Genomic DNA, 27,875 nt, shown 5'->3' with positions numbered 1-27,875 from the left:
CAATAGGCCACATCAATAAAGTTGTTAAAGACAATTTCAACATTTTGCACTGACTTGATGTTTTGGATCCTAATAGACGTTTGCATGCAATGACTTTAATTGTCGGACCCCATATGACTTTAATCGTCAATGTATGACTTTAAAACATTATAAATTGTCAGATGGAGAATGGACTTTCAGTTTAGCTATATATGTCTAGATGGATTGATTGATGTGTCCCCTTATTTACGTTGGATTTGTATAGTCTACTTTGATTTTAAGACAATGTAAATTGATTGATGGAATCATGAAAAGAATGAAATGCCAGCATACCTAAATGCGGCTTACTACTAGGCTTGCTAAATTGTCTTTACTACGTTGATGAGTATAGTTTAGCTTTTAATATACGGTGTTAAGATGTCTTTTTCTAAGGGAAACTTAAACAATGTACTTTTTATTCCTGTGATTGTTAAGAAGGAAAATGTTAACCAATATTCTTAGGATATTAGTTTAAGAGCTATTTTTAAAAATATTTTATTGAGAGAGTGATAAAATAATAAATATTGTTCACAGTTTCTTATATTTTCCATAAAAGTAATGTCAAAATATTCCTATTATGGTTTAGTAGTGTTAGAAATACTGAATGATTGTATTGTATTTCTCAATTAATGAATATACATGTGTGTCTTTATATAGGAGGCATAAGAGTGCAATACAAGTAAATGTGTAGTACAAGAATGTGTGTTATACAAGTAATCTAGTTGGGCCTAAAGCCCATAACACTATACACGTTAACAATCCCCCACAAACTCAAGGTGGATATGAGACCAACTTGAGGTTGTCAACCAAAGTATGAAGGTGTCCCTTAGGATGAGACTTGGTGAAGATATCTGTAAGTTAATCTGTAGAGGAGACTGAGATTAGCTTGAGAGCACATGGACGAGATGATAACTGATAAAATGACAATTGATCTCGATGTGTTTAATCCATTCATGAAAGACATTATTGTGAACAATATGAATGGCACTTTTGTTGTCACAATAAAGAGAAGTAGCAGAGGATGTAGACACACCTAAGTCTTTGAGAAGCCATCATAGCCAAAGAAGTTCAGATATGGTATCAGCAAGGGCACGATATTCTGCTTCAGTACTGGAGCGGAGCCATATGAGTTTGTTTCTTGTTTCGCTAAGAAATCAGAGAAGAACCAAGAAGAAATCAATAACTAGTGGTAGACCTGCGATCAGTGGGATCTCCTACCTAGTCAGTATCAAAAAATACACGGAGAATAAGAGGAGACTGAGCAGAGTAGAAAAGACCATGGAAGAGAGTGCCCTTTAGGTACCGAAGAATGCGTAAAATAACAGCATAGTGAGTCGATCGTGGAGCAGACAGATACTAGCTTACCTGGTGAACAACATAGGAAATGTCTGAACGAGTAACAGTGAGATAAACTAGGTTGCCAACTAAGCGTTTGTAAAGAGAGGGAGTCGAATGTGCATTAAGCTCAACCAGTGATCTGTAGAGGAGACTAAGATTAGCTTGATAGTACCATGGACAAGATGATAACTGATAAAATGACAATCGATCTCGATGTATTTAGTCCATTCGTGGAAGACATTATTGTGAGCAATATGAATGGTACTCTTGTTGTCACAATAAAGAGGAATAGCGGAGGATATAGGCACACCTAAGTATTTGAAAAGTCATCATAGCCAAAGAAGTTCAGATGTGGTATCAGCAAGGGCACGATATTATGCTTCAGTACTGGAGTGGGCCACATGAATTTGTTTCTTACTTCGCTAAGAAATCAGAGAAGAACCAAGAAGAAAGCAATAACTAGTGGTAGACCTGTGATCAATGGGATCTCCTGCTTAGTCAGCATCAAAAAATGCACGGAGAATAAGAGGAGACTGAGTAGAGTAGAAAAGACCATGGAAGAGAGTGCTCTTTAGGTACCGAAGAATGCGCGAAACAACAACATAGTGAGTCGATCGTGGAGCAGACAGATATTGGCTCACCTGGTGAACAACATATGAAATGTTTGAATAAGTAACAGTGAGATAAACTAGATTGCCAACTAAGCGTTTGTAAAGAGTGGGAGTCAGATGCGCATTAAGCTCAACTAGAGTGTCAACAGTCTTGCTATCAGTGAGTCTAACTTGAGATAAGAGTTCAGAGGCATACTTGGCTTGAGTAATGTAAAGTTCATCTGTAGAATGAGTGATTTCAAGACCCAAGAAGTAGCTGAGATGTCCAAGATCTTTTATCTCAAACTGCTAACTGAGAAAATCCTTGAGTTCTTGAATGCCACTGAGATCATCATCAGTTATGATCATATCATCCACATACAGGAGAAGTAAAATAGTTCCTTTGTCAATGAGACGAAGAAATAAGGCAGAATCATAATGACTGGCCATGTAACCCAAGCGAAAGATGGTAGAGCTGAATTTGGCAAACCAAACTTGTGGAGCTTGTTTAAGACCATAAAGTGCACGTCGAATGTGACAAATCTTGTTTGATTCAATAGAGAGACTAAGAGGAGGTTGCATATAAATTTCTTCACTTAAATCCCTATTAAGGAATGCATTTTTGACATCCATTTGGAAAAGATCCCATTTACTGGCAGCAACAATAGCTAAGAGGGCACGAACAGATGAGATACGAGCAACCAGAGTAAAGGTCTCTTCATAATCAATCTCATACTTTTGTGTAAAACCTTTTGCAACAAGACGAACTTTGTAGCATTCAATGGACCCATCAGAGCGAGTCTTAATCTTGTAAATCCGCTTACAACTAATCACAGATTTCCCAAGGAGGGAGAGTGACCAAGTCCCAAGTATGGTTTTAAGACAACGCATCAAGTTCCTCTTTCCTTACAATCTACCATAAAGGGTAGTGGAAGCCTCGTGATAGGAGCGAGGCTTATGCAGTGTAGCAAGGGTAATGTAACAATGATAGGAGCGAGGCTTACCCAAGTTGAGCGATGAGGTGGAATATCTTGTGCAGGATCTTCAGGCAGAGCAAGAGCAGGTGACTCAAGCTCATGGTTAGGTAGCTCGCCTTCGACTTGTTCATTTTCCACATGTTCATTAAAGAGGGAACTAGGTAAAAAATTAAGGATATCTGGTGGTTGGACAGAGAAGTCTATAGGAGAATCAGGAGCAATTACAGGAGGGTCAAGAGCAGCTACAAAAGGTTTGTTACAGAAGGAATATGTGCCTCATTTGGAAATAGATCTAAGACAGAGGAGGAAGATAGAGAAGCACGAAAGTGAAAGAGCTCGACAAAGAGACGATGTTCCCAAAAGACAACATTGTGGGAGATACAAAGACGATGAGAAACAGGATCATAATACCGATATCCCTTTTGAGTTTCGTCATAGCCAAGAAAACAACAAAGTCTTGACCTAGGCTCAAGTTTGTTATGCTCATGTGGCTAAAGAAGAACAAAACAACTAGAACCAAAGGAGCGAAGGTGGTAATAGTCTAGAGGTGACCCAAAAAGGCGCTCATAAGGAGTTTGATTTTGGATGACAGGACTGGGAATGTGATTAATAGCATGAACATCATGAAGAATAGCTTCGCCCCAAAAGGGAGCAGAAACTTTGGCAGAGAGAAGGAAAGCACGAACAGTGTCAAGAATATGACGAAGTTTTCGTTCAGCTCTACTATTTTGCTGAGAGGTACCTGGACAAGTTAGTTGATGAATAGTGCCATAGGAATGCAAAACAACTGGGAAAGCATATTGAGTGTATTTAAGAGCATTATTAGATCGAAAAATTTTGATACGTTTGGAAAATTGAGTTTCAACCATTTTTGCAAAATTAGAATATACTTGTAATAATTCAAAACGATGTTTCATATTAAAAATCCAGCTATAATAAGAGTAATCATCAACAAAGACAACAAAATATCGAGATCCACCAATACTAGAGACAGAGGAAGGCCCCCAAACATCAAAATGAATAAGGTCAAATATATCAGTTAAAATTGATTCACTAGTATTGAAAAGGCAAAGCTGGTTCTTTTCCTAACTGACATGAAACACAATTAAAATTTTCTGTAGACACTGAACCTAACAAATCTAACAAACCTCTAGAAGTCAATTGTTGTATTCGAGAAGAAAATGTGTGACCAAGTCAAGCATGCTAAAGTGCAAGGGAAGGAATAGAAGAAACTACAGCAGTTGCGGCAACATAAACAGGAGCAACAAGTGGAAGTTGAAGATTGTCCACGGGAAACTAACGCCCAACTCTGGGACCGGTCCTAAGCTCATGTTCTGTCCTTAGATCTTGCACAATACACCTAGAATAATAAAATATAATGTGATAACCCAACTCAGCTAATTGTCCCACAGAAAACAAATTGTAAGAAAGGTCAGAAACATTAAAGACCCTAGAAACTAAGAGGTTGGAGGTCGAAACGGAACATATATTATGACTAAACATTGTGGAACCATTTGCTGTGCGAATATTAAGAGGGTGTAGTGCAGGTTTAAGTTCAGAAAATAAGGACGAGTAAGGTGTCATGTGATTGCAACAAGCAGAATCCATAAGCCAAGAGGAAGGAGACATACCAGATAAAGCTGAGAAAGAAGTGGAATAAGATGTATTACCAACCATACGGATGACATTGGCGATGATGTTTTTAAGGTCATCTGTGGACATGGTGAAAGTGTGAGCTGAAGACTTAGACTGTGCAGAGACGGGAGCTATTGGTTGGACAATCTCAGTGTTAGCAACAGTAGCAGCAGAAATTGAAACAGCTAATTTGTTGCGATGATAGCAAGTCTCAATATTGTGGCCAAAAATTGCAAAAACATTTGTTAGATTGTCAACGACGATTATTGCAACAAGAAAAAGACCTATCCTTATTCTTCATTTAGAAGCAAAATATGCAAAAATGGATTGCAAAGATAAAATCTATGCGAAAAACTGGGTAAGGAGCACTTGAACTACAAAAAAGTCAATCCCTAAAAAAGTCAACAGTATAACTGCCTCAAAAGTCAATGGTCAACCGTGTGGAAGTCAACAGTCAAAGCTGAATGAAAAGTCAACTGCCAGATGACACAAGTGAAGATGATATCAGCAGATGAAGCAAGCGAATGATGCTAGCAATTAGGGCTGACGTGGTAGAATGACGTTAGCAATGACGTCAGCAGGCTTGTGTTGACGCATGAAGGCGCGTGTGAGCGCATGACCAACAGAGGTGGTGCGTGAGGGTGCATGGCAGTACAACCGAGATGGGCAATGGCGCATGGAGGCGTATAGCTTTCTACGCAGATTACTATGGCAGCGCATGTGGGCGCGTGTGGACTTCGTTGGCTGTAGGACTTCCACGAGTGAGTAGATTGGCGCAAGTCGATCTCAGTGGTACCTGCAAAAAATTAATTGGAGTAATTTTCGAGTCGGTGATGAGAAGAGTAGGGGTCTTTATAGTGTGGGACTCCTCAACGGCAGCGGTTGCAGGTCTGGAACCTAAAGACAATGGTTGGAAGATGTCGGAGGTTCAATGGAGAAAGACTACGGCGGCTGCTATGATGGCGGAAGCAATGTTGAGAATGGAGTAACGCCAATAAAGACAAGACTGCTAGGAAAAGGTTAGAGCAGTGACTCTGATACCATGTTAGAAATACTGAATGATTGTATTGTATTTATCAATTAAAGAATATACATGTGTGCCTTTAAATATAAGGCATAAAAGTGCAGTACAAGTAAAGGTGTAGTACAAGAATGTGTGTTATACAAGTAATCTAGTTGGGCCTGAAGCCCATAATATTATACACGTTAACAATTAACAATTCTCCTAAGGGTATCTGTTAAGTGTTAACATGACCCTTCAAAGAAATTAAGTGCGTAATTGTTAATTTCGAAGTTGTTTTCTACCCAAATTTGTTGGTATTAATATAAAAATGACTTTAGGGATACTACAACGTTTTAACTGTAATTATTGGGACAAAATGTGTTCTTTGTGCATGGAAATATGGATGTTGAGTGTAGAAAATTGCAGCAAGTGTGAAAAAAAAAATCTGTATTTCATCAAGTGTGAAAAAAATAAAAACAAATTTCGTATTTCATTTACTTTCTGCTCATACTAAAGTAGAATACACGTTATAGTGTCAAGTCTTGATTCCAACTTAACAGAGGTTTTTTTTTAATTTTTTAATTTTAATTATTTATTTAAAGAGTGTGAGATAAGATATACCACACATAACACACCTTTTTAAACATCTAACTTAATAAAGTTGATAAAAGACAATTCTTAACATTTTGCAATGACTTATGGGCCGTTTAGTACATGATTTTGAACAATAATTTTCAATTTTTAAACAATATTATATGTATTTTCACACACTTTTTTACTTACACGTATTTTTAAAAAAACTAAAAAATGTTGTTCGACCCTAATATACGTTTGCATGCAATGACTTTAATTGAAGAGATTATATATTGTCGGGCCCCAGCCTTCAGTTTCGCCATATATGGCTAGGTGGATTTGTAAACTTTGTCATGTCCCCTTATATACGTTTTTATAGTCTTTTTTGCCTTCAGTTTCGCCATATATGGCTAGGTGGATTTGTAAACTTTGCCATGTCCCCCTATATACGTAAATATAAAAGCATATCAACATTAAAACATGACTAAATCTGTCAACTACGAACGACGTTAAAGCATATTGATATTGAAGCATTCTATTCTTTGAATCCAATCTTAGCCACAATGCCGGCTTAATAGGTGAGCTAAATAGGCAATCACCTAAGGCCCCTAATGAGAAAAGACCCCTAAATTTTTATCAATAGAGATATTGTACCAATAGAAGTATTAATTAAGCCCTAAATATTCATCAATAAATAAAAAATTGTTTTTTATCAAAGAAAAACTAGTTACAGAAAAATGTTTTCATTGGATGGGTCAATCATTTAATCTCTCACAGATAAATGTTAAAGAACTCATCAATCTTCCACTAGAAATAAATTTATACTCAAATTTTATTAAGTCAAATATATAACTTTATTAAAATTTTCAATCATAATTTTTTAGTATTTGGTTACTTCATTCAATAAATAGTGTTTATTTTAGTTGTATAATCATTGAGTTATGCAATGGGTTTATTTTAATTTATAATTTTTTTCTAAAAAAAAACAGATTTTAAATGGAAAAAAAAAAACAAAAGTTAAATAAATATTCTATTAAAATTCAAAGTATAAAAATAGAACTCACTTAAAATAGTCGCCTTAGGCCCCATAATACTTGAACCAGCTCTGCTTAGCTAAAATCAAAAGTTTGCTAGTTTTCTTTTGTCTAAGCTAAGAAATTTCCAATGATTTTATACTTTGATTTTTGTATTATTGTCTCTATTATTTTATGCTATTCTAAATACTAAAAGTAGGGGTTTTGAGAACATGAAAACCATACTTTTAAGATTGCTCTCATGATAGCTGGAAGTTTCCTTCAACTTTTCCTCGCTGCTGTTTCAATTTTGTTTTGCATAAATGATTATATTCTAAGGAAAAAAATGAGTAATTTTATTCAAATGCACTTCGGTTATTATCAATTGCAATTTTAAACTCAACCGAAATGCCCAATAAAGTTGCCTTGTAGGAGGTACGTGTTAATTAGAAAAAAAAAAAAAAAAAATCTTATGACATGGCTTATTATAAAACTCCGCTCGCATTCTAAAACACACACAACCACTACCTTTAGGTTTTCTTTAACAAAATCCAAATATTATTTATTAATAAATATTTTAAGAATAGTTCTTTTTTTCTTTTTGAACCATAACACTTTACTTTTGGTTTATATTGGGTAGGTACGTAGTTTAAGCCTTTGGAAAGTCGTCGCAACAAAGAAGGATGGGCATTTTCCCATGTGCGCAGAAATTAAAACCGGAAACAATTTCACCTTTTGGTTTCTAATGGAATTCAGACTCATAGTTGCAAAGAAAACAGTAATGTAAAACATCACTTTTTCTTTAACAACTTCCGGTGTCTATCTGTTGAAAGAAATTTAAAGTGACTTTCGTCTTCTTTTTTTTATTATTTAGTGCTAATAATTTCTACTTAACGCATGTATAAATAATTAAGACTATAGGATTCTAGGCAAAGGAGATCATACACGTAACATTATTGCACCTCTTATGTGTTGATGCTCTTATTATCTTAATCACATTCTTGATCTTCTACGTTCATCCTAATCATGGGTGAAAGTTCCCTCCAACTTCTCCTCACTTTTTTTCTCTTTTTGTTGTGCACGAAACCAAACCTTGGAAATTATTGGGGTGTGGGAGATGCTAACCTCGGCTGCAAAGAGCATGAGAGACAAGCACTTGTCAAGATTAAGGAAGACCTTATTGATGATTATGGCCATCTTTCTTCCTGGAATACTAAAGAAGATTGTTGCAAATGGAGAGGGGTCCACTGTAACAACCAAACCGGTCACATAATCCAGCTCGATCTTAGTATCTCAAATGTGAAACCATTGAGAGGTAAACTAAGTCCTTCCTTGAGAGACTTGCAATATTTGACTTATTTGAATGTGAGTTACAATGATTTTAATCATACCCAAATCCCAAAATCCATTGCTTTCCTCTCCAACTTAAGACAACTTGACCTTTGTAATGCTAATTTCGGAAGAAATATTCCTTTTCAGCTTGGGAATCTTTCCAACTTGCAGTACCTTGATCTTGGCTGGAATAATTTTAATCCTGAAAACTTAGAGTGGCTCCGTCCACTTTCTTCTTTATGTTTCCTTCGCATGAGTTCCGTTAATCTGAGTAAAGTTAACAATTGGCTCGAAGTAGTGAATAAGTTGCCTCACTTAACATCCTTGCACTTGCGTTCTTGTAATCTTCCGAATATTTTTCCTATTCCCCATGTTAATTCTTCTGCTTCTCTTGATGTCCTCAATCTCTCTTATAACAATCTCACTTTGTCTTCTTCAATTCTAGAGTGGTTGTTCAACTCAAATACCAGTGTTGTTAAACTTTATCTCTTTGATAACCAATTTCAAGGATTAATTCCTGATGCTTTCAGCAGAATATACTCTCTTGAGGTTCTTATTCTCGATGATAATGAGTTTGAAGGTGGGATACCAAAAAGCTTCAGTGGAATGTGTAATTTAAAAACATTATCTCTATCAAGTAACAATCTTGGTGAACAACTTCTAGGCATTGTTCATAACTTGACTGGGTGTGCAAACCACTCAATACAGGAGTTGTATTTAGATTACAATAATATCATGGGATCATTTCCTGATCTCACAACATTTTCATCATTGAGAGAATTATGGCTTTCTGACAATCTATTAAGTGGGACAATACCTGAAAGTTTGGGAAAACAATCCAATCTAGAGATATTATATATTGATCGTAATCCATTTGTAGGTGTTATTTCTGAAGCCCACTTCTCAAAACTCACAAAATTGAAGACCTTTTATGCATATAATAACCCTTTGGTTTTCAACTTCAGCTCCAATTGGGTTCCACCTTTTCAATTAGAGCATCTATATATAATGGGTTGTCAAGTAGACTCTGGATTACCAAAATGGCTTCAAACTCAAAAAAGTTACTTTTGGCTTGATCTCTCTTGGTCTATGATTTCGGATACTCTTTCCAATTCATATTGGATCTTCCCCAAAAAGAATTTTTTCTATATTAATTTGTCTAGCAACCAAATTAGTGGCCATATTCCAAATTTGTCATTGGAGTCATCTTCTGGCTCTATTATTGTCTTGCATTCAAATAAATTGGAAGGAGAAATACCACCATTTGTATTTAAAGGGTCACATTTGGATCTTTCCAATAATATGTTTTCAAAGCTAGCCTTGTCCTTATGTGAAGCCAGTAATAATAGTTTGGAATATCTAGATCTCTCCAATAATCGATTATCAGAAGAGCTTCCTGACTGCTGGATGCAATTTGAAGGGCTTAAAATTCTTAAGTTGGCAAACAATCATTTTTATGGGAAAATCCCAAGTTCAATGGGCTCCTTAATTGAGATTGAAACACTGGATTTAGGCAACAATAATTTTAGTGGGAAACTTTCTTCCTCCTTGAAAAATTGCACAAAGTTGGTATTTCTTGATCTTCGAAACAATAGCTTGTCAGGACCGATACCAATGTGGTTAGGGAGAAGCCATCCAAATTTAGTTGTCCTTTTTCTTAGGTCCAATCACTTCTATGGAAGAATGCCTCCACATCTATGCCATCTAACGCATATTCAACTTTTGGACCTTGCTTTGAACAGAATCACAGGAAGTATACCAAAATGCATCAACAACCTTATTTCCTTGACTAATACAAAGAGTCCCAATGCAGCCTTTAACCATTCATATGCATTACTGTCTTCAAGATATGTTGATCAAACAATTTGGATGTGGAAAGGAAGAGAATACGAATATGGAAATATTCTTGCACTTGTTAAGGGCATAGATCTCTCAAGCAACAAATTAAGTGGGGTAATTCCAGAAGAAATTGTGATGCTTGATGGATTGATTTCTTTGAATCTCTCAAGGAACTTGCTAACTGGAAAAATCACTTCAGATATTGGGCTGTTATGTTCATTAGAAGTCTTGGATTTATCGGATAACAAACTTTGTGGTGAAATTCCTTCAACCCTCTCTCTTATTGATAGTCTGAATTCCTTGAACCTGAGAAACAATAATTTGTCAGGCAGAATCCCAACAGGCCCTCAACTCAGTACCTTTAATGCCTCTGCATATAAGGGGAACCCAAATCTTTGTGGATTCCCACTTCCAAAGAATTGTTTGGGTGAAGAAACACCTCAAAATCCAACCGTGAATGGAAGCAGTGGAGATGCTAGCATGCAAGATGAGAAAGATGGGTTTATAACCCGAGGGTTTTATGTTAGTGCAGCCATTGGATTTGTCGTCTGTTTTTGGGGAGTTTTTGGCACATTACTACTAAACAGGTCATGTCGATTATCCTATTTCAAGATCTTGAATAATATCAGAGATCGGCTATACGTGATTGGAGGAGTGACTATGGCCAGATTGCAAAGGCAACTTCAAAGCTAATTGGTAATAATATTTTCTCTATTTTCGGCTGTCATTGTTTGGGCCCCTTTCTAGTTTCCATAGTTTGTCAAAAAAATTTCTAGTTTCCATATCTTTGAAGGCTACCATTGAATTCTACATAAAATTAGTGAAGTAAGCAAATAAAAGAATAAAAGATAAAAAAAAAAAATTACTTACTACTAGTATATTGTGATAAGAAGGGGATTTTGTTTTGGTTCACTAATGCTTCTTCTTCTTCTTCTTTTTTTTGTTTTTGTTTTAAAGAAGATAGCAACATTCATTACGAAGAAAATAAAAAAAATAAATCTTAAGATAATGAAAACTCAATCATATATGAATGTTAGTTATTTTGTTGTTGTTAGTATGTTATTGTTTATTTTAGACCCCACCAAAAAAAAAAAAAAAAAACCTCATATGGTAGTTTTGCCCCTACTTTTAATTAGGAAATACAAAAAATCATAGCATTATATATATATAGCATAAATTTTTTTACTTAAAAAAATATAAATGATTTTTTTTAACAAAAGAAGAAAATTTTACAATCTAAAAGAAATAATTTGGGGAATTTACAAATTATTATTATACAGTATGCTCCAACTTTTTTTCATTTGATAAAGAAAAGTCATAGTTAATGAAAGCTGTGTGCCTTTTACTATTTGAAAAACCATAGAAGACGTCTTATAAGAAAAAATGATTATCTTCTCAAAGCATTCAATATATGTTCCAAAGAGTATTTTATGACAAAAACTATACATGAAAACTATTGATTCAAAATCAAATCCCCTCCCAAAATTATTAAATTATAAATAAATAAATAAAATCACAACAGATCACTCTAAGTTCATAAAAGATCATGCTTGCTCAAAAATAAAAAATAAAATAAAAGATCATGCTAGCGCAACAAATATAGTCATTCTTTTATATTTTCTAAAATTTTATTCTTTCAATATGAGTTATTCGTTGAGCAAGTAGGTTATTTATTTATTTATCTATTTTTGTTTAAAATAAATTCTACACTAAATAAGTCATCAAACAAATTATTTTCTTTAGTTTGTTTCTATTTTTTATTTTTAAATTTTAATTTCTGTCCACTTTTATATCGCCATCTTATATATATCATTTTGTTTTCATACCAGGTGTTGCTATATAAGCCTTGGACTTGGAATAAATTTCTTTGGGTGATATCATATATGTAATGTATGGGTGTTTGTGTACGGTATTCAGTATGCGAGTAAGATTTGGTGTGTTTCTCAAAACATTTATAGTGTGATTAGGTTTGTGCTTCAATAATTAATATTTGTTGAGGTTGATAATTTGATATGTGTTTTAATCTCAACAAGCAAAGTGGCTGTAGGGTATAGACTTGTTTACCCTAAAATAATTAGTTTTGCATGTGCTATGATTATTGAAGAAGTAGTAACATTATTTTTCTTTAAATTGCTTACAAATTACATTAATTAATGATTGACAAATTCATTTTTTATACTATTTTTTTCCAATTAACAGTTCTGAGAAATAAAGATAAATGAAAGATATTCTGTAAAATTAATATTATGCAAACTTCCAAAACCTTTCGATGGTGTTCATTAGAATTATTTTCTTAAAAAAAGAAAAGAAAGAAAAAGATAAAATAAAACAGTTGGCATTGGGTGTGGTTACTATGGACTTCAATATGGGTTTTTAACGGGCTTAATGTAATGTGAGTTTAGGTTTGGGTTTTTTAATTTTTAAGTGGGTTTGGACTATGGGTTTCTACTAGCTAGGCTTGGGACTTGGAGCTTACTGGGCCTTTTAATTGGTACTGGGGTTATTGTATGTGATGTTAGAAATGAGGTTTTTTTTTTTTTTTAAATAGAAAGTTTTGTGGCTACCATGTTTGGGTGAGTAGAAATTTGACACAGTTTATGTAGATTGTAGAGTGTCCAATGCTCTTTTCTCTCTATTTAAAATAGAGGCAGAGGATTCTCTTGTGGCTTTGAGAAATTTAATTTATAGAATTAAATGATGATTTTAATCATAAATAAGGCTAAAAAAAAATCCCCAAACAAAAAATAGAGAAAACTGTGACATATGTGTGATTCAGAATTTCACTCTTTTTTTTTTTTTTTTTTTATATACAAATTACTTATAGTTATGATTATCAAAAAATGATATTCATTACTTGATAATTGTTGTTTACTATCACGTCAAAACATTAATATATTTTTGTGTAGATATTGTCCAAACTTGTCTCAAATATCTTAGGTAAAGACAAAATACTTTACCAATTTCTTCTTTTCATCCGCGTCTTATCCGCACAAAAATTATAAAATAATGAACTACTACACGTGTATATTATTCTGAGGAAGGACACAACAAAAAAGAAAAACTATTTTATTTTGGGGGGGGAGGGAAACAACTAATGTATACAAGTTCTGCACGTAGTTGAAATCTCTTAATATATAATAAATTAATAATGTTGTTTTGAAATTTATTATATTTATAATACTTTTACAATAAATATTATAATACTTTTATAATAAATAATTGATTCTAAATTGTTATTGTTTTTAATTTAAATTTAAAATTTTAATTATTTTTTTGTCTAAATTAAGGGTTTGTTTAAGATTCGTTTATTTTGTTAAAATTAAATTTTTTTGTTAAAAGTATTGTAAATAAAAATAAAAATTAGTAGAAATAGTATAATAGAACTCATAAATAGTATTAAAAAGTGCAGTAAGACTCATAAATAATAGCAAAAATAAAATAAAATAAGTTAGTAAAATTAATTTTTACCAAACGGACACTAATAACAATTACAAATATATATATTTTTTGAGAAAAAAAGGACAAAAAAGAAAAACTATTTATTTTTAAAGAAAAAAGAAAAGGGCAACTAGGTATATAAGTTCTGCACGGAATAGAAATCTTTGTATATAATAAATATATAATATTTTTACAATAAATAATAGGTGATAATTAAAAAAAAAGAAAAAAAAGAGTAAATTTAAGTTTTTATCAGTTTTAATTTAAATTTATAAAGAATTTAGGATTTGTTATAACATTTTTTATATAGTTTTGCGTGCAAACTGTTGAAGGGGAAGAAGCGAGGGAAAACAGGCTGTCCTGTCGGGTGTCCACTCTGCAGTCTCCATTGTCAAACTCTTCTCTCTCTCTCTCTCAAAGTTATCTCATTTGATCCACTGAAAGGCTAAAGCAAACTCAAAGCAACTGTGGAATGTGGAAGCTTAAGACCGGTGCAGAGACAGTGAGAGAAGAACGTAACAACGGTGATGAAAGTGGTGGCAGTACCGGCAGTGAAACGTGGCTGAGAACTTTGAACGGTCACTTGGGACGTCAAGTTTGGGAATTCCACCCAGAACTAGGCACCCCAGAAGAGCTTCAGCAGATCGAAGATGCTCGACGTGGCTTCTCCGATCGGCGGTTCGAGAAACGCCACAGCTCTGACCTTCTCATGCGCATTCAGGTCTGGTCCCATGTACCCACTATCCTAAATCTGTTCAATTTTCTTTCTTTCTTGCTTGTTTTAGTTCTATGGTGAATATGGTGAAATGGGTTGTTTTCACTTTTTTTTTTTGTTGACTTATTCGTTAGGATTTGGATGAATTGGGGTGTTTTTGTATTTGAGATCATGATATGGGTTTTCATTTTTTTTTTGTTGGTTAACTTTTTTGTTTGTGGCATTTCTCAATTTGATTGAATCTAATGGTCATATGAAGCTTTAGTTTTCTGCTAGATATGGATGAATTGGAGTGTGTTTGTAGTTATGTATGTGTTGACAATTGAATCGAAATCATGATGCGGTGTCTATGATTATCATATTCTAACCACCAGTTGTGAAGTGGGGTTTTCACATTTTGGATTTTGCATTGTAGAATTCAAGAAAATACTTCCATTCCAAGTGCAAAAAGATAAGGAGATAAGGGATCACCTTGTCTAAGTCCCTTACCTCCTTGGATAAAATTGTATCAACTTAAGGGCCAAAGTCTCTGGTGTTTTAAGATCCCTTAAGATAGTTCATGGGGGTGGTGGAAAATTCTAAAACTCAAGAGACTTATTCAGGCCTCATCTCTAGTTCCTAGTGAGGCCTGGTAGTTAAATCTACTTGTGGTATGACAATTGGCACCATGAAGGGACTTTAATCCAGAAATTTGGTCATAGAGTAATTTATGATTCCCACATTAATTGAAGCTAATGGTTGTATATACTTTTAAATTTCAATTCAGATTAAGATGGATTGGGTGTGGTTGCATATGTGTATATACTGAGAAATTGAGAATTGAATTGGGATCATATTCTTCTTCTGAGCTCATGGAACATCTTTTGTTTGATAACAATTACAAATCTTTGTTGATTCTATGATATATTAAGTGGGTCTGTAATCATCAAGAAAAGAAAATGTAGATGGTGTGTGAAATGATTTTTAGTATTTAAATTTTTTGTTAGTGGAATTTATCAATTTTTTGGAAAATAATGCTTAAGAAAGGATATGCAATTTTACATTTTTTTAAATCAGAAATTAGATGCACTGGGTATGTTTTTCTTAATGTATATATTGTGAATTAACTTGAGGTCATATTATCCTTAGGCAATTACTTTTTGCTGGGAACATATTAAAATTTTTAATTGACTTGGTTTTTTCTATTTTTCTTTCTGTACTAATTGAATCACAGTCTGTTGCTTTACTTTTTCCTCTCAAATTTAGTTTGCAAAGGAGAATCTATCTTTTTCTACTGTACGACAAATCAAAGTACAAGACACAGAAGAACTCACAAAGGAGGCGGTAACAATCACATTACAAAGGGTCATCAATTTCTACTCAACAATTCAGGCACATGACGGTCACTGGCCAGGGGATTATGGGGATCCCATGTTTCTAATTCCTGGTTTGGAAAGGATGAAACCTACAAAATAGAATTTTTTCCATAAGAGTGGGGAAAAAGAAGGCGATCCCATAATTTTGTGTAGTAAAAGTGGACTAATCTATGTATTGTGGTTGAATTTGAAAGCACACAGTTTCATGTTATGAGACTAGCATATTTGATTTGAAAATTTGTTGGATTCGCAATATGAACTGGAAGAGGTCTTGTAAGGCTTAGCAAGGAATGGGGGAAAAAAAAAACACAGAAGAAAAATGAAGTTATTTCACTTCTTGAATTTTTCCTCTAAAGTTATCTTGAGCTGACCTGAAGTGTGATCCTTCTTATAAAATGCAATAGGTGATTACTCTTTCAATTACTAGAGCAGTCAATGCCATCTTATCAAAAGAACATATACGTGAGATCTGCAGATATCTGTACAATCATCAGGCATGAATATTTTCTTGCAACATAGACGGTTTTATATATAATGCTCCTTTTCCACCTTGAATTTCACTTTTAGTCACACTGTTAATAAAGGGATAACTGCCTAACTAATAATTTTTTTTCCTTCAATTTTGTGGAAACCTTTTTAATGATTTTATTCCTCATACTCTGGTAAATTGCTTATATGATTGATGAAAACGTTATGAATTAAACTCAATAGAGCTTTGTTCTAAACTTCTAATTACTTTGGGTGTGGTAGTATTAATATTGAAATGGTGACTCTTCTAATTGCAGAATAAAGATGGTGGTTGGGGTCTACATATTGAGGGCCCAGGCACCATGTTTGGTACTGCACTAAATTATGTTACTTTGAGATTGCTTGGTGAAGGAGCTGAGGATGGATTAGAGGCAATGGAACAAACACGGAAATGGATCTTGGATCATGGTGGTGCCACTGCAATCACTTCATGGGGGAAAATGTGGCTTTCAGTATGAACTCAGTGTTATTTTTTGTAAGATATTGCCAAAGAAGTTGATACCTTGAAAATATCAACTGACTTGTGGTTGATTTTCCCTGGTTTCAGGTACTTGGAGTGTATGAATGGTCTGGGAATAATCCACTGCCGACAGAAATATGGCTCTTCCCTTACCTTGTTCCTTGTCATCCAGGTCTCTATTTGACTGCTCTTTCTTATACCATTAACACAATGTATGTTCAGTTTTGTCAAGGAAAACTTATCATGTATTGCTTATGGTTTAAAAATCTTACTAACATGGTTTAGAAAACATTGGGAAAATGTCATATATCATGTAAAACTTGCTCAATCTGCATATTCTTTGTTAAAATTTGTGAGGAAGAACTTTGATTCATGAGTGTCAACTGAGGGGGTTGCTAATTGCAGTAGAATGGCTTTGTCCTCAGTTTCTTGGTTATAAATTTCCATGTTTTCTGTTAATAGGAAGGATGTGGTGTCATTGCCAAATGGTGTGTTTGCCCATGTCTTATTTATATGGGAAAAGATTTGTTGGTCCAATCACGCCCACAATCCGATCTTTGAGAAAGGAGCTTTATACAATTCCCTATCATGAGATAGATTGGAATGAGGCTCGCAATCTTTGTGCGAAGGTAGGTGAAAATTATACCTTTTCTTCTCCTTTAAGTTTTCTACATTTAAATTTCACCCTTCCATACTATAATATTTTTTATTCTTTTTTCAAGCTCTTTCTGTTGCAAGGAAAAATAATTCAAATTGTTGGTTTCAAAGATACTTCAAAATAGGAAGCACATATTCTTCAAAATAGCTGCTGTATCAGATTAATTGATATTGTATAAGTAATAATGATTGCATCAAGATTTAGAATAGTAATAAGATTTTAATCAATACTGCAGAGTTTGGTCAGGCTCCCAGAGAGTCAACTTCAAACCCATTTCTGTCCCAAACCCAAATTGTATCATGATTTCCTATTCAAAACCATTATCCATAGTATCAAAAAATGTGGAGTTCATAAACAAAAAATGTCACATCAATTATAGATATGTATCAAACCCTATGGTGCCCAGAGTATCATTATTGCTTACTACAATTTGCTAGCTTTTTAGCACTTTCCAACACCATCAAGGTTTTATTTTTATTTTTAATTAAAAAAATAAAATCATATCTTAGGTTTGTTGTCTTTTGAATATTAGCTAGCATATTTTTTGGGGCTATGTGAATGTAAGCTAACTATACAACCATTGCTCTTAAGTTTTACTAACATACCCTCTGAATTGGTCTTAAAAAAACAACTGAATTAGACAATGCGCTGAGTTGAGTTCATAGATACATTAATATGCAATAGAACATCTGATTCAAAATAAGATTTAATATGCAACTTCTGTCATGTTTCACTGTCTCTGTTGATGCTTACATAGGTTGCTTTACAAATATTTTTAGGAAGATCTATACTACCCTCATCCACTGGTTCAGGATATCCTCTGGGGATCTCTATACTATGCCTATGAACCTGTTTTTATGCATGGGCCTGCGAAAAGATTGAGGGAGAAGGCTCTACAAACTGTAATGCAGCATATCCACTATGAAGATGAAAATACTCGGTATATATGCATAGGGCCTGTCAATAAGGTAATTTTTTTTAAGATGTGAGAGAGAACTAGAGAGCAATGTTGGACGCTATAAAATTTTAATTTGAAGCTATGAGAAAGAATGGTTGATAGTCATTCAAACATAATATCAATTGAAGAGTTAGATTAATTAGCTTCTTTAGCTCTACAACTTCACTCAAAGGCACTCACTGTACTTATTGGTAGTTCCATTGAGCTGTTGGCCTTGTATTTTGTGGATGATGCAGGTGTTGAATATGCTTTGTTGTTGGGTGGAGGATCCAAACTCAGAGGCATTCAAATTACATCTTCCAAGAATCTTTGATTATTTGTGGATTGCTGAAGATGGCATGAAAATGCAGGTTCAGACATTTATTGTTAAACAGTTTTTAACTGACTTAACAAGCATTTCTCTCTCTCTCTCTCACACACACAGTATTCCCCCCCCCCCCCCTCCTCTCTGCGGGGGGAAGACCTTATTATTTTTTTAATTGTTCAACGAAGTATACAGAGCCCATGATTATGTTCCACTACCTCAAATATTGAGAATTATACATTGTGTTCGTATTAATTTTGATGTAGGGTTATAATGGGAGTCAATCATGGGATACTTCTTTTGCTATTCAAGCGATTATATCAACTAACATTGCTGAAGAATATGGAGCAACTTTAAGAAAAGCACATGACTACATAAAGGATTCGCAGGTTCTCCTTTGCAGAATTTTTTATTATTATATCTTGAAATTATTCTTTTCATTTTTTCATGACCAATTGTGGTTTGCTTTGAAGGTCTTAGAAGATTGTCCTGGAGATCTAAATTTTTGGTATCGGCACATTTCAAAAGGTGCTTGGCCATTCTCAACTGCAGATCATGGATGGCCAATTTCTGATTGCACTGCAGAAGGATTGAAGGTAAAGTTAGAACAAACGGTTCTTTACTATATAATGGAAAAAATTTCTGATATCTATTTTTTTTGTGCAGGCTGTTTTATTACTATCAACATTCCCATCAGAAACAGTTGGGAAGTCGTTAGATGTGAAGCGGTTATATGATGCTGTAAATGTTATCCTTTCCTTACAGGTAATTGTTAGATATGTTGCATTTTTAGAAGCTCAAAGTTGGAATCTGACATAGCAAGTTCAAAAAAAAAATGTTAAACAGATTGAAAAAAGACATAATAGTTTACTCTCGTGATTCTTGTAATTGACTTAAGTCAGCTGTTTAACTTGAGGCTTTGTTCATCTGGGTAGAAGTGAATAGAGTAATTTATAATATGTACCTCACTGATGGCAGCTAATAGTGCCTTCAGCTTGGGCTTGCTTAAATATTTAAGTATTTAAAGAATGTAGGTGTTGGCAGTACTGAACTCTGAACATCCAAGGATTTATCATTTATTCACAAATGTTGAAAATATTAACCTGACCATTTATTTTCTGATTTTCTCTGAAAAATGTAGACATTACTCTGAAGTTCATAATTCTCATACCTCTGGTTGTTCTTTTTTATTCAGATAGATATCTTCAGAAGAAAATAGTGGAAGAGGAAAAGAAATTCCTCCAAGAAAGGATGTAGTTTGTCTACTCTATAGTTTTTCTAACACATATCTTAACGTCATGAATGCCTTAAAGAGTCTTGGTTGATTGGATTAGATGAAATGCAAAGTATTAAATTTGGTTATAAGCATGTTGGGTTTTTTTGTTTTTAAATGTTTTATTACTCTTCCCAGAATCATACATCTGAAGTTGTGAAGTAAACATAGAATAGAATGTGGCACATTGAAGCTTTGAAGTTTTATGTAATTCTTAAAAGAAAAGAGTTCTGTATACGAACATTTCTGCATGATATGTGCACCCAAATTTATTGTTCTTCCATTTTGTTGTGATATTTTTTTTTTTTTTTTGTTTAGTTTGCTTGTCTCCGGTATTGTCAGCAGATTAGTTATGCAATTCAGTAGCTGGTGAGTTATAAACCTTCTAATGTATGTTCTTGGATCACTGCAGAATACTGATGGTGGCTATGCAACTTATGAATTAACTAGATCCTACCAGTGGTTGGAGGTAACTTTTATAGCTTCTTAAGGCTTCTTTCTTTTACTTTTACCTTTACTTTTAAATAATTCTTCTTACCATGAATTTGCTATGTCTTGAAAGTTTGAATTATTGCCAAGTACCCCCTTATTAAGAGCTTCATGACTAAGCGGGCCCTGTTCTCCCAGTGATATTTGAACTCAAATACAATGAATGTTTAGGCTTAGCCTTCACTTAGAAAAAAATTATAAATTACTTGTGAATTGTTTTTCCTTGTTTATGTTCTTAGACATGTATTTTATAACTCAGCCCTAGAATGTTTTGTGACTTTTGGCTGCACCAGTATTGTGATTCATACTAATCCATTGGAAGAAAACCATCAGTGTTTGGAATGACACCTTAGAAGCTATTCCACCTTGAATTTCATTGTATGGCAACCCCTTGAATTGAGATGGCTAAAATACATTAGTGATTTTCAGTTCAGAAAAATAACCTTAATTCACAAACTTAAAAAAAGCTGAATTTTCACTGAGATGAGATACTGGCATCCTAATAGTCTACCAATGATACTTGTTTCCAGAGTAAAAGACTGTCTTACATGTCATGGGACTCAGCTTATGGCTCCTATGTTAGCTCTGGTTGGTAATCACTGATTGCCCAGATGACTTCCTATATAGATGTGTGTTGGTGTGTGTTTTGCATAGTCTATACTTTCCTACGTTGATTGAGAATTATATGACATTGATAAGGGGTTGTAGGGAATTAAGGTCAATGAGCTCTTTAATGATACCATATCCCCCCATAAGAAATGGTGGAGGGTAACAATGTAGTTTTAAAACTCACTGGGTGTTTGTGTAGACTTATCAATCTAAAAAAAAAAGGATTGTAGGAAGTTGATATAGAGCAATGGTGTTTTGACCTGGGAAATTTAGGATCAATGTGATGATTAACTCTATATAAGTTTCTTTTTTGATTGTTAAGTTTGCATGTGCACTTAAGTGGGTTTTGAAACTATGGCCTTACTCTTTGCCCTTTCGTATGGGGAAGGAGGTGCCTTTTGAGCTAGAGCTCATTGGCAACTCCGTATCAATTTCTAATGATTTTATGGTTGTATTTAATTATGATTTGATGAGCTCTTTTTAGATATAGGGAATGTGGTAAAGAAATCATATCAGTTAGTAATTTATCCACACACGGCGGGTGTTTCTAACCCTGGAAATTATGGTTGAGTCACACTCATTTTTATAGGGCAGTCAGCTGGAAATTCACTAGAAATTAAAATCTAGCTCTTTGTAATCCATATTCATGTGTTTTTCCCTCTTCTTTGCCTTTTGGGGTTTGAGTGGGGGATGAGGAGATGACGTGTGAAATGAAGATACTTTACTATGCCAATCTTGCTTTTAACTGGTGGCTTTGCAACAGTGGTTGAGTTATGTAATCCTAAACTCCATGTTCTTATCTTGTAATTGGCTGTATAGTGCATTTTATCCTATGCTGCAAGTTTATTAGAATGGTGCTGAGATTATATTTGCATTGTCTGTTGTCTCCATCAATTTTCAGTTAATCAATCCTGCTGAAACCTTTGGTGATATTGTGATTGATTATCCGTAAGATTTCATCACACTTCATTTTGTAATTCTATCTACTTTCATTGAAAAATTCTGATATGATGTTAAATGAAGTGATTATGTAGATATGTTGAGTGTACGTCAGCAGCAATTCAAGCACTGACATTATTCAAGAAATTATATCCTGAGCATAGGAGGGAAGAAATAGAAAATTGTATTGCTAAAGCTGCAGAGTTCATTGAAAAAATACAAGCTTCAGATGGCTCCTGGTTTGCTTTCACATTACTTTTCTATTTATATTCTGCATATTTGCTTGAATGTCTTCTTTATTATCAGTCACTAATTTCTCTCCCACTTTAATTTTGTATCAGTGCCTGAGCTTAACCTAATTAGTCATGTGTATATCTTGGAATTGTTTTAACTTTGAACATTTATGAAATTACTTGCACCCAATTAATCTAAAATATTTAAATAGGTATGGATCCTGGGGAGTTTGCTTCACCTATGGTGGGTGGTTTGGGATAAAAGGGTTGGTAGCTGCTGGAAGGACATATAAGAATTGCTCTAGCATCCAAAAAGCATGCAATTATCTGTTGTCCAAAGAGCTTGCTTCAGGTGGTTGGGGAGAAAGTTACCTATCATGTCAGAACAAGGTCGGTACTATTTTTAATTCTTATATTCTTCTGTAACTCCCATATGCAGGCCATCTTAATCTTTTCTTGAACAGGTGTATACCAATCTCGAGGACAATAGGCCACATATTGTCAATACCGGATGGGCTATGTTAGCCCTCATTGACGCTGGGCAGGTACATTTGGTGAAGAATCATTTGGAAACTCCCCCCTCTCCCTTCTTTATTTTTTGCCTTTGGTGCAAATCAACCTTTCAAATTCATTTTAGCATTTGGTTGCTAATATGAATTCGTCTTCCCATCTGTCTAAAGTTCCTCGCAATAAGGTTATTAAAACTAGAGAATTATCATGCATGCCTACTTAAGAATCATGAAGGAAAAGTTTCAACATCATATTGGTAATGAAATACCAGTTCCATACATAACCTGCCCTCAATGACATTTAGCCACAGAGAAAATAGGTTCTGATAATCAGTATTCTGTGTTTGATTGTATGCAATACATTAAACGAGAGAGTGGAAATTCACTTCTGTGAAAACTAATGGGGATTTTTGAACGGTAATGTTTAAAAATCCATACGTTATATAATTAATACTTTGATACACAGGTAATATTTGTGTTAATTTCACCAATCGTGTCTTGCGTGAAAATCACATTCATCACCATATTTCTCATAATTTGAAAATTAAAGTAACTATCAGTTTTGGTTGATCACATTCCCAGTTTCATTTAAAAAAAAAAAGTAATAAAAACCAGAAAATAAGGACAGGCAAAAAAAGATTAAGCTGGTTGTATACTTTTTTCTTCCCAACAGAAATTTGTATCTCCTACTGTGTAATTTTTCTAGTCTCGATATTAATAATTGATTTTTTTTCTTCTCTCTTCTGAAAGGCTGAGAGAGATTCAACTCCGTTGCATCGTGCAGCAAGGATATTAATAAATTCTCAAATGGAGAATGGAGATTTTCCACAAGAGGTAAACCTAGGCATTGTTTCTCTATTTTTCTTTCCCATCAAAGCGAAATATTTCTTGAATGTGCAATTGTATTATGTTCTGAGGAAAGACAGGAACAGGCGAACAGTCCATTTCTATGGCTTTAAAAATGCAGTATCCTATTACATAAATTTGACTAAGAAATAAACCACACCCAAGATAAAAACATGTAAAACTTGGTATTGACACTTTGTTGTTGATATTTTTACTAGGGATAGCCGACCCTAAAGTTTTGGTATTGACACTTCGTTGTTGATATTTTTGCTAGAGGTGGTTAAATGGATGATATGGAGGTTATAGGTTCTCTAGACCATTAATTTATTTAGATATCTGGGTTCTTATAGACTAGAAAAGATAAATATTGTAAATCTTTGGCTTGTCCGCTCATGTATTTTAGACCACACAGCATAAGAATCTTTTAAAAACAAGTTGTTTCACCAGCTGCTCAAGAAAGTTATATATCAATACCTTATATGTATGTGTTAATAATTTATGTATTTTGTCATACAGGAGATCATGGGAGTTTTCAACAAAAATTGTATGATCAGCTATGCTGCATACCGAAACATTTTTCCTATTTGGGCCCTTGGAGAATATTGTTGTCGAGTATTGCAGGCACCCTAAATGATGTCACTATTACCTTCTTTTTGTTTTTGTTGTTTGTATTCCATAAATGTCACTTTTGCAGGCACCCTAAAATATTGTTGTTGAGTATTTTTACTTTTGCTCTCAACAGTTTAGTTTTCCTAAAATTTTCTCTCTATGTATACGACCATTAATGAATAAAAATAGTCCAAATATTTTTATAATTGTGGGCCACTTACATTATTGCCAATTGGACTTAAGTGAGCCCTAGTAAAAGTCCCAAAGCTAGCTTAAGGCCCCAATTGCATGAGATAAATGTTGAATGGTAATGGTAGGTTTGATGTGCACTCATACTATGAGGCATTGAAAGGTTAAAGTGATGAAAATTTCCTTAGAAAAGCATTTGGTGTTCAAACTATTTGAAAAGTACTGCATTTACTGTGTGGATTGCAGTTTGGGGACGGATTCTTTTGTGATAATCCTGTTGTCTTTTTGTTTTTTGGGTGTTTGTGCACTTCGTCGGGTAATGTTAATGGGTGTTGTTAATTTACTTGCTAGATGGAATTATTAGTTTAGCCCATAGGCACTACACTATCATTGTTATTTTGTTCGGAATCTAGTCCTCTTGTGCTCATGTGGAAACTATGGAGTTTTAGTTTGGCATACGCTAGCATTGTATTTTTTTTGTTTGGAATCTAGTTAGCTTATGCTTGATGTTGAAACTGTGTAGTTATCAGTTTGGCATACACACTAGCATTGTATTTTTCTAGTTTGGAATCTTGTCCCCTTGGGATTGATGTGGAAACTATGGAGTTATTAGTTTGGCATACACTATCATTGAATTTTATTTTATTTTTTGTTTGAAATTAGTCCTCTCACCAGTTCAGCTGAAGTTTTTTACTAGATTATTTTTTGAATATTTGGATCCTAGTACTCATTCTCAGTCTTGGACTTAATCTTATGTATACATAATGTATATAGGAGATTTGCATCAACATCCTTTTTTTTTTTTTTTTTTTTTGTGTAACATATTATATGTCCAAAAGATTGGATAATTGACACCAATAGTCTGTTTGAGATTTGTTTATTTTGTTGAAACTGAAAACTTTTTGCTAAAAGTATTATAGACAAAGCTAAAAGTTAGCTGAAATAATACAGTGAGACTCATAAATAGTAGTGAAAAATGCAGTGAGACTTATGAATAGTAGCAAAAATAAGCTGAATAATAAAATAAGTTACCCTTTTAATTTGTAACCAAACTCACACCAAGTCCACATCCATGTATTGCATTTTTTTTAAAAAATTTATTTATAACTGACTAGCTCCTCTTGCACTGTTCATGTCTCATGAACCGTGCAATAAGGTAAATGAACAGTAATTCACGCGTAAACAGTAATTTTTTTTATTTTTTATTTTTATTTTTATTATTTTCAATTTTTAGCAAAATAAACGGTATCAAAACTCACTCAAAGTAGGCCTTCTACTGGAATGTCAAGCACCTCTACGCATCTCATGAGTGATTTTTCTCTCATAAAATGTGAAGTTGGCATGATGTGAAAGAGATGTCTTTTGAAACTGTATCGAAAATAATTTTCTAGCTGTAGGTGTCATTGCAATTTAAGTCAATCAACCATCTCCGACTGTATTAACACTTCTATTTCGAAAGTGTGGGAATTCCAACATTTGGGCCTGACATGAGCAATTTTCAGAACCCGCTACTTGGACAAGACTACAAAGGTATTAATTGGCCGCAACAAAAAATATCGCCTTACTTTGACTTCTAAGAAAAGTAGCTTTTTGTAAACTATTTTTAAATGCATATAACATTTTATTTTTATTAAACTACGTATTAAAAAGTGTCGAAGTTTTCAAATTAAAGAGAAGATTTTTGCATTTTTTATGTTGACCTCAACGAGCACACGCCTATTTTAGAAAAGTCCCGGTAGAAAGTGTCTTGAAAACATGAAAAAGGAATATCTTTTCCTAAAAGGATTAATTTTATGAATCAAATTAAAATTTTCAAATTTAATGATGTACATATTTAAAATTTTAAATAACGTGACTATGTGTATGTTGTTAGATTAAAAAAAAAAAAATCACTATGCAATAGTCAAAATGGAGAGAATAAAGCATAATTTTATATAAAATTTTTGAAATAGCAAAAATACCATAAAAACTTCAAATTTTATTTTAGTTAGAATCCCTTATTTTAATGGTCTCAATGCTCCTTTTTCACTCTTCAATCTCACACACACATGATGCCCTTCTCTTATAACATATATGGTTCCTACAACAAATACGTGGAGTTCACCACATATGAGAGATTTTATTTCATGAAATTGAGAGTGACTCTAAAACCACTCTTTTTCACAATTATTTTATGTAGCAAGCTATAAATAATTGTCAGTCACTTTTATATGATTCTATCACGTTGTTTTTACCATTCAATCTACTATGTTAGACTTTTGACAAAATTATAGCACAAAAATTCTCTGCCCTCAATATTTTCTATGAGATACTTTCTCATAGGCCCTCATCCTTTCCACTTGTACTATCAACCGACAACTCTTCACCTACTAACGGTGACATTAGCTTTACATTTGTACATATTTCATTACTCACACAAAGAAAAAAATGTCTTATATATACGATTGCAAATGTCCTCATTACATTTGGTGAGAACGGCATTTAAGATCTCTTTCCAAACCCCCCATCTATCACCAACAATACAAACACTGATTACTTTACATTTTAATAATATATTAATTACATCACCTACATTTTTCACTGTACTATATTGACAAATGATTTTTTTCATTTCGACAGATAGATGTTTAGATGTTTCTTTCAACTGTCAACTTCATAATATGTCCATATTGATGTCCTGCGGATTCTAGTTGCCATTAATTGTTGACCTAAAAGGTGGCCTCGATAATTAATTAGTTGAAAATCTATTGTCGACGCATGTTTAACCATTTATTACTTATTATCGGTGCAAGGTTGATGGGTCCACAAAAACTCTTTTTTTATTTAACCAAAAAAAAAAAACGTGATTCATAATTTACTTTTTAAAACTGCCTAAAAATTTTGACCGGTTATCAAAAAAAAAAAAAAACTGCCTAAAAACTGCCTAGAGATTCTTGTGGCTGTGGGTGAGTGCAATTGTTCTACCAATATATGTTTTAGGAAGTTGTCTGGCTATGGTGATAGGATACAGAATTAGAAATTAGTAGAAATTAGTTTCTACTCTTAAATTTTAATAAAGTCTTTTCTCATCTTTGTGATTCGGCATTACAAGGATTTAAATTTAAAGTTAAAGTTGTGTAGAATCATTGTATTATCATTTTTGGAAGGATTTGTCCTCGTGCCTTTGTTATTTTTATAAAAAAAAAACCATGGCAAAATCAAGTGGGTTGGGTGGAGAGAGTTTAATGACTAAGTGGATTCTTGAAAATGACAAGTGCCCTTTAATCAAGTGAAAAACAATAAATAAGGAGAGAGACAAAAGTAGAAAGTAATAGCATTTAATGATATTTTTTTAACTGTTAGATCTTTTAAAAATCTACGGTGTAAAAAAAGTTTAACTTTATAAAAGTTAAACCAGGTGTAACTTGAACCCATCTCAATATATATATATATATATATATATATA

General features: G+C 33.6%; 2 protein-coding genes across 2 annotated transcripts; both read left to right on the top strand.

Moving 5' to 3' along the window:
- Window positions 1-8,093: 8,093 nt before the first annotated feature.
- LOC142635974 (receptor-like protein EIX2) lies at window positions 8,094-13,120 on the top strand. The gene is made up of 2 exons (XM_075810022.1): window positions 8,094-11,014; window positions 12,148-13,120. Exon 1 carries the CDS (start codon window positions 8,174-8,176, stop codon window positions 11,009-11,011), a length of 2,838 nt encoding a protein of 945 aa, XP_075666137.1. The 5' UTR covers window positions 8,094-8,173; the 3' UTR covers window positions 11,012-11,014; window positions 12,148-13,120.
- Window positions 13,121-14,228: 1,108 nt separating this feature from the next.
- On the top strand, window positions 14,229-24,447 carry LOC142635975 (cycloartenol synthase). Its single transcript, XM_075810023.1, has 19 exons — window positions 14,229-14,477; window positions 15,717-15,897; window positions 16,095-16,099; window positions 16,231-16,320; window positions 16,612-16,806; window positions 16,902-16,986; window positions 17,277-17,443; window positions 18,252-18,440; window positions 18,667-18,780; window positions 19,001-19,123; window positions 19,208-19,330; window positions 19,401-19,499; window positions 20,420-20,476; window positions 22,007-22,053; window positions 22,140-22,283; window positions 22,490-22,667; window positions 22,742-22,822; window positions 23,537-23,620; window positions 24,149-24,447. The coding sequence occupies exons 1-19, from the start codon at window positions 14,229-14,231 to the stop codon at window positions 24,260-24,262; spliced, it is 2,325 nt and encodes a 774-aa protein (XP_075666138.1). The 3' UTR covers window positions 24,263-24,447.
- Window positions 24,448-27,875: the final 3,428 nt, after the last annotated feature.

Source organism: Castanea sativa, chromosome 5 (genome assembly GCF_040712315.1).
Source record: "Castanea sativa cultivar Marrone di Chiusa Pesio chromosome 5, ASM4071231v1".
NCBI classification, from domain to species: Eukaryota; Viridiplantae; Streptophyta; class Magnoliopsida; order Fagales; family Fagaceae; genus Castanea; species Castanea sativa.
This window is presented reverse-complemented; position numbering and strand designations above follow the sequence as displayed.

What these genes read in the sequence shown, in the direction of transcription:
- LOC142635974 (XM_075810022.1), top strand. Translation starts at nt 8,174, where the DNA reads ATGGGTGAAAGTTCCCTCCAACTTCTCCTCACTTTTTTTCTCTTTTTG.
- LOC142635975 (XM_075810023.1), top strand. Translation starts at nt 14,229, where the DNA reads ATGTGGAAGCTTAAGACCGGTGCAGAGACAGTGAGAGAAGAACGTAAC. An exon ending in GATATTGTGATTGATTATCC is followed by an intron (nt 22,054 to 22,139) that starts GTAAGATTTCAT and finishes GTGATTATGTAG; the next exon opens with ATATGTTGAGTGTACGTCAG. An exon ending in ATGGAGATTTTCCACAAGAG is followed by an intron (nt 23,621 to 24,148) that starts GTAAACCTAGGC and finishes TTTGTCATACAG; the next exon opens with GAGATCATGGGAGTTTTCAA.